Below are 12,140 nucleotides of genomic sequence, written 5' to 3'. Positions count from 1 at the left end.
CCTACAATAGAATGGAAGGGAAAGAAGTGGAAAACCTTATGGTGTTTAAGACTTAAATTTACAGATGAGCAGTGCTTGTTTTTCCTCAGCTGTATAGAACAAGGAAATGAACCTGCCTTTATGGGCCCACAGAGGGAAAACTTTCCCTTTCTACGCTAACACTTAGCTCCTCTACCGGTTTCAATAACTATTTTTATCAACCTGTTTTAAGAAGGAAGCCCTGCGCCTGACATGTGGTTGTGGGCAGAGGGACAGGAGGAAGGCGACCAATGAAAACACATGTCCTTAAGAAAAAGGAGTGTTTGCATTGGAGCTGACTGGGAACCAGTGACAGCGGGATCTTTGGCATGGCTGAACATAAGCAGCTCAGTGTCTAGTGTACGGCTAACTTAAGGATGAAAGAAGCCGAATGTCTGTGGCCGAGGAAGTTTGGTTATTTTAGTTAAGAAAAGCAAAGTCTGGCAATGCTTATAGGAAGGAGCCCAGATGCTCTGCTCGCTGATGCCTAACTAGGATGTTAATGGGAGAACTTGTCCAATGCTTCTTGTGTTGTGTTGCGCTGTGTGACTCCTCAGTCTGTGTCCTGCACTGAGCTTCTCTCTGTTACTACACGCTGTAGATCATTACTGCACTGCATATGCTGGGAATCCTCTATCCTTCTACCTTACTGACCACTGACTGTACCAAGACTATGGCCAGCTTGTAGTGGGAATCCCTGATCTTCAGACGTATCAAGGCTATATGGACTTGTATTTTGATCATCTTTTTCTTTCCAAAAAATATTTTTTTTTTTTAATTCACTATCTGGAATAATACATTCTCCATCAATTCCAATGCATTTCAGTGGGGTCAATTAATGGACTGAAAGCTCTAGATTTGATGCAAAATCTTACATTAGATTTCTTACTAATTTTTCTCAATTAAAAGGCGTGAATTATGCTTTATTGCTCAAGAGATTTGCCCACCACTGGGTGCATTAAATGTGAAAATTATTGTATGTGCTGAGTTCCTACTAGGCAGCCATTGTAAGCACCGATTCCTACATTGATGTCTAGACCTGTACATTCTCCTCTTTTATGAATCCACTTCTTGTTTTAGCTTCAAATACTGTATCAAAAATCCTAATTGAAACCTGATCAAAACCGGATTGTGTATGGACAGCCTCAGAACCAAAATATCCTACTGTCTCTGTAGCGTACAATATTGAAAGGTACTTTGAATAACAGATGCACTGTCTAGTTCTGTCTTGTGCATGGTGCTAGATATGTGACACATAACATCTGTCTTTGGTGTTCCCTCCCACATACCAAATACATACAGATTAGGTTGGTTAGACACTTGTGATATTGATCCTTGTGTTTTATTTGTGTCAGTCTAATAGGGGAAATATTAATCTGGCTACTGTATATGTCCCAAACTCACAAATGTTTATACAATGGGTCAAGCAAAGATTAAAATGAGCCTCCATCAGAAACAATATCCTTGACAAATTCATTCCTCCGGATAGTGGAATCTTTCATGTTGGTACAACTCAATAGCTTTTCTTTCCATGGGCCCCTAACAGTGGGCCACCACTTGATAACACATGGCCTTTGGGCTCGGGTCTTCCAAACATACACCTCTACTACCATAGGGAGGGGGATGAGTGGCTACCAGACCCTTCTGTTGCTGCTTTTCTCCTGAACAAGTCAAAATCATTAATGTTGAGATCGGTCAGCTTCCACCATACATGCAAGTATGTAATGTATGTGACACACTATTGTCATGCACATTAGAATAAGGCTTGGTCTACACAGCAACTTTGCTTACACAACAGCAAATAGCTTCTAAGTCACACAACCAAGATATTTTAGTGATATGACTGTGACTTTGGCACAGGTGTGGTCCGATTGTAAAAAAAAATATCCAAATCACAAATATGTCACAAACATTGCATGTGACATGTATTGAAGTCAATATTGACAAAGTCAAGTCTGGCCTGCATCCAAAAGTCAATTTGTGCCATCTGGTATGTTGTGGCCACGTTATGTCAAAAGTCACAACTTGACCATATTGAAAACCATTAGGTGCGATATCAGACTGCAACATTGCGATCTTGATGTCACAGAACCAAAGTCCATGGCCTGAGCCTAAAGTCCAAGCTTTAGGTTGTAGGCCAACCACTTTCTATAATGGGTTGGCCAGCTCTTGACTCTGAATCCTATTGGGTACAGGTACTGGTGCGAGTACATAATATACAGAGATGTAAGTGATATGTAATATTAGCAACTTCTGTATCACAAGGTTTTCTTTCCTAAATGCTGACGCATGTCTGGTTTGGTAGCTGTTGTTAAGAATGGACATCTGTATGGGTTCTTTGAATGACTGTATAGTAATACACTTGTAGCACTTTTAGCCGAAATCTAAGTCTACAGTAATAAAAATCTAAAGACCATAATTGACAAATAAACATGTCCTTCCATCAGCGAGCAGGAGAAATATCTAGTTAATCTGAAATGAATGACAGCCATAGCTTCATGGGGGAGATCAGCCAGTGTGGGTATAAATAGTTTCCATACAACGTTTCTATCCATCCCAAGCTCCTGTCTCTTTTTTTCCTATCTCCCTTCATAACACATAATATTGTAAATTCCTTTCGCCAGCATGCCTAAAAGCACCTTTTCACTCATTGCCAATAAGTCAGAAGAAACTTTTTTTTTTTTAAGATGAATTTAGAAGTGTCTAAAATGTTTCTTTTCATGATATTCTATTATCCCCCCTCCTCAGTGCAAACATCTGGAAAAGGAGCTTCATCTACTGAGAGAGAGCAAACAGATCTGTACGGATATTGTAACTGCGCAGAAGACCTTTGATCCAGCGTCCAAGGTAGAAACCTCTTCTTCTATGACTACCCAGTTTAGTAGGAAAGGCTTCTTATTTTTCTTCCATAAATATACATTTTTTACTTTTTGTCACCTAAGATTGAGGGCTGTTGTGTTTGTGACAATCCTAGAACTATGTACCTTTGTGTTACATTGCTTTCATGTCAGAAGAACATTTTCTTGTTATAGTCAATGGTGGACTGACCTTTAAGAACGTTTCTATAGTTCCAAGTCCAGAGTGGACCCACAGCCCTTTGGTCAAGTCAACAGCATTCATTTAAGGTGGTTTATGTAAATTAATGAATATATGGAAAGTTCTATTACAGTGGTCCCTCAAGTTACAATATGAAATGGTTCCAGGACGACCATTGTATGTGGAAACTGTTGTTGGTTGAAACGATAACTCTATGGAAACCTGGTATATGGTTTTGAACCCTCAATATGGCATCTAAAAAACAGGAAAAAGTGATGATTAAAAAAACTAAAACAAAGTAAAAGTAAGAAAGAGCTGCTGGAAGTTGTAAATCACTGTCAATGTAGCGGACAGGAGCTTCTTCAGGGTCCTGTATAGTTCATGCAATGTCCTGAAAAAGTAAAATGGAGCCGCCATTGCCTGATGTCCAAAGGAGCAGCTAACCCTGGCACAGGTAAGTAATGCAGAACATGTAGTACCTTCCTGTATAGTAGGGAGGCGCCACCAGACATCCAGTCAGTGCATGCACTTCAGTAATACAGGTGTTTTACCAGTGAATGCCCATTCTGATCAGTCAGATCTTCTAGACATTGACAAGTTTCACAGATCTGGACTGTCTGTAGCATTGTATGTTGAGTCTGGTTTTAAGTTACAATGGTTCAGAAAAGACCATTGTATGTTGAAACTATTGTAACCGGAGGCCATTGTAAGCTGAGGGACCCCTGTATTTTGTGCTTTAATTCCTCACTGTTTGCAAGACCTTAGTTTCTTGTCGGTTATCAAGAAAATGTATGGACTGTTATTTCATTCAAATGGGGGCTCTAAACCCCTGATCCTGGTCTTTTGAATAGGTAATAAATGTTTGTGCTCCAACCCTTTCAACACGCACCAAATGGATAGTCATGTTCTCATTCACTAACCGCTAACTAATATCTTGAAAATAGTGTGCTTTTATAACACTAAGAATACGCATTATTTTTAACATTAAGATTTTAAAAAATGGGAAACTCAGTGGCTTAGCGGAGGCCCCCCACGGTACGGGGGGGGGGCCCTGTCTTGGTAGGGCCCCCCAGCATTGGCAGGGGGGCCCGCTTGGCAACGTGTTTTTTAAGGTGCAGCTCGGCTGCGGCTGCCTTAGGGCGCATATACTACAGAGACGGAGGGAAACCTTTTTTTTCTTTGAAAAATCACTTCTTAAGTGCCGCTGCCGTGCACGTTACATGCGCCTCTCATTCAGAGTGGCGTGGACACGGCAGTATGTGACTGTGGGGCTGTCCGGGTGACTGGCCCCGCAGCGAACCCCCCGCCCCCCCGCTGTCTCATGGGCAGATGGGAGGATGCAGGTGAGGAGGAGGACGGAAAGGGGGAGGGGGGTATTATGTGTATGCAAGGCCTGCTTTAAGGGGGGCAACCTGGGCCATGTCCACAATGGGGCCCCCTGCGAATCAAGGACACTCTGCTGCACTGGCAAATGGAGGATGCAGGTGAGGAGGAGGGAGAGGTGTGTGTGTGTGTTTATGTGTGTGTATGATGTGTATGCAGGGCCAAGATTAGGGGGGCAACCTGGGCCACATCCACAATGGGGCCCCCTGGGAATACAGGGCACGTTGCTGCACTGGCAGATGGAGGATGCAGGGCGGTGTTTATGTGTGTGTATGAAGTGTGTGTGTGGGTGTGATGTGTATGTAGGGCCGGCATTAGGGTGGGCAACCTGGGCCACATACCCAGCGGGGCCCCCAGGGCATGGGACTTTAGACTGGGACTACAGGACACCACTGTCGCCTGTATGCACAGCTTTCTGTACATATAGCTGACACTTATGTCGGGGCAAAAGCTACAGACCGTAGCTGTATGCTGCGGCCTATAGGATTATGGGAGCCATGCAGGACCTCAGGGTCTCGGCGTAGGCGCGCGCATGATTACATCACTCATCAGCGTTCGCCTCAGCTAGAACAGAGCAAGTAAAAGTCCATGCTGTGATGCAGAAGATGTAATTAGTGTGTTTTCTGCTTACCCTCTGGGGCTTACCTATGTACAGAGAAAATATCATTATTTAAAGGAAATCTGTCACCAGTGTCACCTGCACTAACCTGTCGATACCGACACTGATGACAACGGTTCTTGCCTTGTCCCGTTCCGTGCAGGGAATCTCCAGTAATCTTCTACGTTAGCTTCAGCTCCGGGCCCGGCTTGGGGCATGGCAGAGCTTAGTGCTGTCACTGCTGCTGTTCTCTAGCAGCAGGACCCAGCAGAGAGCAGCAGCGGTGACATCACTAAGCTCCGCCCAAGCCGGGTCTGGAGCTGAAGCTAATGTAGAAGATTACCTGAGATCCCCTGTTGTCATCAGTGTCACCTTCACTACATGTCTGCTCCGACAGGTTAGTGCAGGTGACACTGGTGACATATTTCCTTTAATAGTGAGCCCTACTTGCCTACCTTATATGAGGACATACCTACCAGCAACCCTATCTAAATATCTACTGGGGGGACATACCTACCAGGAGCCCTATCTACCTATTTGGGAGCCCTACCTGCCTACATACTGTGGGTTCATACCTACTGGGGTTCCCTACCTTATACGGGAATATACCTACCAGCTACCCTATCTCCCTAACTACTGTGGGGACATACCTATCAGGGGCCCTATCTATCTACTGGGAGCCCTACCTGCCTACCTACTGTGGGGACATACCTACCAGGGGCCCTATCTACTTAGCTTTTCTATTGGGGAACACATACCTACCTGATAATGGTACATACCTACCAGATGGGGGGCTTACTTATCAGGGTCCTATTGACCTATTGGGGTGTCATACTTATCTACTTAATGAGGGAGACCTATTTAATTAAACGGGTTATGAAGGCCAAAAATGTTATATATGGCTCAGGGTGGCATAAAGTAAGCCATACTTACCTTTAATTCCCTTCAGCTGCTGCACTGATGCCCTCAGGCCCCGCTCATCGACACTACTGTTGTGTCATCTCAACAGGAAATGCCTGCACATCCAATCACTGGCCACAGCGGTGTCCTGCCTTAGTTACTGATTGGCTGAATGGGCACTTGTGTGGTGTCCGCAATATAACCAGAAACCAGGAAGTAGCGGTGATGAGTGGGGACCAGCAGCGTCAGTGCCACAGCTGCCTGGATAACCCCTTTAATGGGGAAGACCTATAAACATACCTAATGGGGGAACCTTCTTACCTACTTAATGGGGGACAACCTATGTATGTAATGGAGTGACCTACCTACACACTCACTGTGTGGGGCACAAAATGGGGTCCTTTTATACTGTGTGTGACATCACCCTGGACATTGTGCTTTATGTATGGGAAATTTGTGTAGGTTGTGAAAAAGTTTGGAAGATGCAGGAGAAATGCAGAGCCTAAAATGTTTGTCTGGCAGATTCTGTGGAGATGAGTTGTGGCTGGAAGAAATTGTCATAACGGTCTGGGCTAAATGGAGAAGAAAGGGAAGTGAATGACTCAAATTACAGAAGAGGTCACCTGATGTAACTGTATGTAATCACTAATATGCTATACATATTCTGTGTTGAGCTGGTATATACAACTTTATGGTCACTTTATGGGGGTGAGGTTGATCTTGGTATTGTGGTTTTATTCAGTAACAGTATAACGGTATTAGTCACTGTTTGTTGGCAATGTTAGTGTTCCTGGTATGGCAGTATGATTTGGGCCTTATATAATGGTATTATTGGTAATGTTAGTCTTTGTATAATGACTGACCATAGCATATCATATGTGACTGTGTTGCTGGTAAGATATTGTAGCATTTGGGGCCCCACTTTTAATTTTGCCAAGGGCCACACTTCGTCTAAAACCGATCCGGTGTGCATGATGTGTGTATGTATAATGGATATATGCAGTGGCGTAACGGACCCCAAGCAGTGGCATTGCTAGAGCAGCCCACCGCTGCCAACCGCCACTGCCAACAACTGGCAACAACAGCAAGTGCTATTGCACTCCATATGGTAAATAAAAAAATATTTCTAATATACTTTGTTTAAAAAAAAATTAGTTTTCTATGTTTTATTTGTGCTTAAAAAGCTCAAGAGCACATTTTCCCCCATCTCATACACAGACTTTGGACCAAAGCGCAAACACAGGAAGTGCAACCTGGACTGCTGAGGGGGGCGGGGTCCAACCAACAGCATATGGCAGTTAAATGTGAGAGGAGCTATGATTGGATGAGGCTGGACACACCCCCTCAGGACTCCAGGCTGCACTTCCTGTGTTTGGGCTTTGGTCTGTGTATGAGGTGGGGGAAAATGTGCTCTTGAGCTTTTATAATGACAAATAAAACGTAGAAAACTGAATTTTTTCTTAAACAAAGTATATTAAAATATTTTTTATTTAACATAAGGAGTGCAATAACAAAAATTTGTTTAAATGAGAGTGACCATTTAAAGATCAGGTGTCATTTTTACCAGAAATTGCGTGGAAACGGAAAACCCCAAAAGTTACAAATTGGCTTTTTTTTTTTTCAATTTCACCCAACAAATATATATTTATTTGATGTTAAGGTAGATTTTGTTATTAGTTGATTGATGTCATAACAAGCACTTATATGGGTCTGTAGGTGCAAAGTTTAAAACGTTATGATTTTTAGAAGGTGAGGTGGAAAAAATTAAATTGCAAAAACGAAAAATGGCCCGGTCCTTAAGGTGAAAATGGGCTTAGTCCTTAAGGGGTTAATATGGAAGGGGTTAATGTATGTGTGTTAACCTCCTAAGGACGCAGGAGGTACAGGTACGCCCTCATTCCCTGGTACTTAAGGATGCAGGGCGTACCTGTACACCCTGATGCCTTAAGAGGCTTTGAAGCAAACGCAGGAGCTGCGCTTGTTTCAAAGCATTAAGTGTCAACTACCATCAGTAGCCAGACACTCCCTGCTTATGGCAGGCAGCAAGGATCCTGCCGCTGTCCATCATTTAACCCGTTAGAAGCCGTGAACAATGCCGATCACAGCGTCTAAAGTGAAAGTAAAAATCTGCAGTAGCTCAGAGGAGCTTACTGAACCCCCACGACTTGAAGACAGAGTGCCAGTGTGTGTTAGTTATTTATGCAGTGGTAGCATTGTGTGGTAGTATTTGCCATCCGCATTGAATGACGTCGGTGGGCTGACGTTGGTGTCAGGAAGGAAGAGTGCCACTGTGTGTTAGTTTTATATGCAGAGTTAGCAGTGGGTGGTAGTATATTTAAAGTGCACAGTGTATAGTAGTAATATATTCTGAGGCAACAGTGTGTGGTAGTATTAGATTCAGAGGGTACAGCGTGTGGTAGTATTATATTTAGAGGGTACAGTGTGTGGTATTATTATATTCAGAGGGTGCAGTGTCTGGCAGTATTATATTCAGAGGATGCAGTGTCTGGCAGTATTATATTCAGAGGGTAGAGTGTGTGGTAGTATTATGTTCAGTGGGTGCACTGTGTGGTAGTATTATATTCAGAGGATAAAGTGTGTGGTAGTATTATACTCAGAGTACAATGTGTGGTAATATTATATTCAGAAGGTACATTGGGTGGTAGTATTGTATGTGGTAATATTATATTCAGAGGGTACATTGGGTGGTAGTATAGTATTGGATGCAGAGGCCGTCACGCCCCCTCCCATAGACTTGCATTGAGGGGGCGGGGCGTGACGTCACACGGGGCGGAGTCGTGGTGTCACGATCTTCCATCCCCGTGGTCGGGAGGAATTAGCCTGAGAGCCTCCAGCGCTTCCGGAAGCAGTTACAGGTGGGTGCTGCTTGCTATATTGCGAGGGTCCCCAGCGGCAGGACCCCGGCGATCTGACATCTTATCCCCTATTCTTTGGATAGGGGATAAGATGTCTAGGAGCAGAGTACCCCTTTTAAGGCACATATCCTATTAGTTTTGTAGTAGTGTAAGGAGTCTCATCGGTTTATATATATTATTTTTTTAATGGCTTATTTTTTTAATGTCTGCTCATCACCTTCAGTATCGCAACTTTGAAGCATGCTTACAGATATGCAAAGCTAACATGGAAATGTAATATTAAATACTACCTACCATTAATATTGCTATTATTTCTAGGATTACAAAAACAGAGTTGCTTTCTTTCAAAAAAAGCACCACAACTCTCCTCATTACAACTCAGCTCCATTTATTTTAATAAAACATTGCTGCAATATCACTTACAAACTGAGGACAAGAGTGGTGCTTTTTCTGGAAGAAAGTAACTTTGTTTCTCCAATCCTGTGTAACCCCTAAGGCAGTGTGACGGGCGTCGGGGGAGCCGGGGAGAATAGGGGGAGAAAAATTACTGCAAGAGCCGTCTTTTTCTTCCGCTATTCACGTCAAAAAATAACGGGTCCCGGCGGCCCCCATAATAGTAAATGGAAGTTGCCCGTTGATACCCGTTGCTCCCCATCACGAAAATGGCCGTTAAAGTCACACGGAAAAAAAGAGGCTTTAGCAGCCTTTTTTGACGGGGAGCAACGGCAGTGTGAAAGGAGCCTTAAAGGGGTACTCTCTCCCTAGACATCTTATCCCCTATTCAAAGGGATTGGAGTATAGTGATGTCATGGCTCCACCCCCTTGTTATGTCACGCCCCGCCCCCTCAATGCAAGCCTATGGGAGGGGGCGTGATGGCTGCCACGCCCCCTCCCATAGGCTTGCATTGAGGGGGCAGGGCTGTGACGTCATGATACTCCGGCCCCTGTAACGTGAGTCATCAGATCTTTGTTCCATGCAACTAATGACAAGCGAGTGCTGCAGGAGAGATCGGGGGTTCCCAGCGGCGGGACCCCCACGATCAGACATCTTATTCCCTATCCTTTGGATAGGGGCGGAGTACCCCTTTAAATACTCATGTCTGTCCTAATAGATGATTGTGGACACCTCACGTTAATGGCCAGGCTAGAAAGATGTTGTGCAATAAACTTCACCACCTGTGTTAGTTTTGCAAATTTTCACAATCGGAGAAATCTCAGACCGAGACTAAATTAAATGTAGGGAAAGCTAAGTGTGAGAAGCAAATAGGTCTATTTTTGAGCCTGAGACCTCACAGTTTCCCAGCTGGTTCCAGCTTCAACACCTTGTATCTGGTGTGGTTTTGGACATTTAACAATAGTTGTGTGTGCCATGTTAATAAAATTACAAGTAGTTCAGTTGTAAAGTCAAGTATTATTTATTCATTTTTTTTTTTACCTTTTTATTTATTGCTCTGATTCATATTTAACTAACTTGCAACATGAATGTTTTCTATATTTTACAGTCTGACAGAGTTTCACTATATTTAGTTTATTAAAGCATATTTAAGGTTTCCTCTTTATATAATCTCTTATAAAGATCCTCTGGGTAAATTTTTAGCTGGTTTCTGTCTCCATTGAAATTAATAAAAACCCTAAAAAGGAGAAGCTTTCATATCTGAGTTCCAAGGTGAATATGATCACAATGAAGGACAAAAAAAAATTTCCTTGGCCTTAAAGCCATGTTACTGGCATTAAAAAAAAACTTTTGACACATCAGTTGGACATGTAAAAAAATTGTTGATCTCACCAGGTCTCACCCGCTGCGATTGTGAGTTCTTAGATGGGGGAGCAGATAGCATTGCAGCATAGAGAAGTCTGTACGGAACTCTCGGCTGGCCAGGGTGCGGAGAGCAATGGCACCCACTTCCACAGCTAGTAACTCATGATTGCAGTTAGTCTAGGGAGTGAGACCTGCTGCGGTCAACAACAAGTTGCTTTTAATGACAGTAATGCTCAAAGGCCCCTATTATGCAGGGAAATTATCAGCCAAACAGGCCAATATCACCATGTGTAATAGGGTCAGCAATCAGCCTGTAACTTATACCCAACTCGTGGGAGCCACTTAAATAATCTAACAATCATTTATGTGGCCCTCCCCACTGATGCTCATGCCAGGTAAGGGCTCTGTAAACAAGCACTGATCTACCAGATTTGTTTACTACAGGGCATCAGGCCGGCTAATAAGGTCCTTAGACTGTGTAGACTAGACAGTCTATGAATGTGCTAGATTAATAACAGTCGCTCAGGCTCTATAGTCTTAGGGCCCTGTTACATGGTTGGACCTACGCAGTAAATGTATGCCGATCTCAGATCAGTACTCCTTTACAGAGCCTTATTACCCGGCTCGAACTTTGTGTGGGGATGGCCAAACAATGGTTCATGCAGCCCTTTTTGTATATCAGAAATCAGCCAAACATTCCCTATTATAAGGGAAGATTTTTGTCTGACAGACGATGATTTCTTAACAGCTTAAAACAATGTGGTCAGCGTAAGTTTACACAATGTATTAGTTGGCCTACTTATACACCAGAATCATGTACCAAAATGTGGCACATTTATAGCTCATGGCATCAAGATAACGTCATATCCCCTTTTCACTAAACCACACCTTTTATCAGACAAAGCAAAAAAAGTATCTTAAACACACAAAAATTTGGTGCAAGTCATGTAAGCCAGTTTTTTTGGTGCAAACTGGTCCAGAAATACCCATTAAGTGACCAACTAAAATCCCCTTTAAGTGGCAAACTCTGCATGTGATCAGTCATGTGATTGAGCTATACTATGCTTCACTTAATGTTTACTGTTTTGTAATGGCCAGGTACTTAAAATTTTTGCCCAAACACAATGATAAGAATGATATTCTTGCCTCGAAGAGGGGAGACAAGAAGGTCCTCAGCTCAGTGATGAGAATGACACACTATGCCATAGACTATCCTACAGGTCCTGCAGATCGAACCGTAACACCCCACTTAGACAAAAAGTGCTAACTTCACACTATGTTAGTATCTTCATGTCTATAGCTGTCAATATATTTCAGATAGTTGTCAGCCAAACACTCATTAGGTGGCATAACAGCCAAATGGAGAATGGTAAAAGCTGCTTCCAGGCACCTTTGGGATCAGGTAATCTGAAGAAGAAAAAGATTGGGCAATTGAAACCCAACAGGACTCTCACCCTTTTCCCTTCAAGATAGTCGAGAGGCCACCATATTCATTAGATCAAGAGGTGTATGGCCTACCTTTGTTGTATCTGTTTGCTTGCATATTGTATGAGTTGCATTTATTTACATG

At 43.1% G+C, this 12,140-nt stretch overlaps 1 protein-coding gene and 1 long non-coding RNA gene across 6 annotated transcripts in view; one reads left to right on the top strand and one right to left on the bottom strand.

The window, feature by feature from the left end:
• The window catches only part of MIPOL1 (mirror-image polydactyly 1), a 339,635-nt gene that overhangs the window by 220,498 nt on the left and 106,997 nt on the right, over positions 1 to 12,140 (top strand). For 4 of the 5 annotated variants that reach the window (XM_056545244.1, XM_056545246.1, XM_056545245.1 and 1 more), the window contains one exon: positions 2,767 to 2,865. The exons of the other annotated variant lie outside the window; for it this stretch is intronic. In XM_056545244.1, the coding sequence (XP_056401219.1) occupies positions 2,767 to 2,865 (99 nt within the window). The remainder of the gene's footprint in view (positions 1 to 2,766; positions 2,866 to 12,140) is intronic. 5 annotated transcript variants of the gene reach the window in all.
• The window catches only part of LOC130295031 (uncharacterized), a 45,545-nt gene that overhangs the window by 8,518 nt on the left and 24,887 nt on the right, over positions 1 to 12,140 (bottom strand). The window lies entirely within an intron of this gene.

This window comes from Hyla sarda, chromosome 11 (assembly GCF_029499605.1).
Source record: "Hyla sarda isolate aHylSar1 chromosome 11, aHylSar1.hap1, whole genome shotgun sequence".
NCBI classification, from domain to species: Eukaryota; Metazoa; Chordata; class Amphibia; order Anura; family Hylidae; genus Hyla; species Hyla sarda.
The sequence above is the reverse complement of the archived record's forward strand: the minus strand, read 5'-3'. Positions and strand labels throughout refer to the sequence as shown.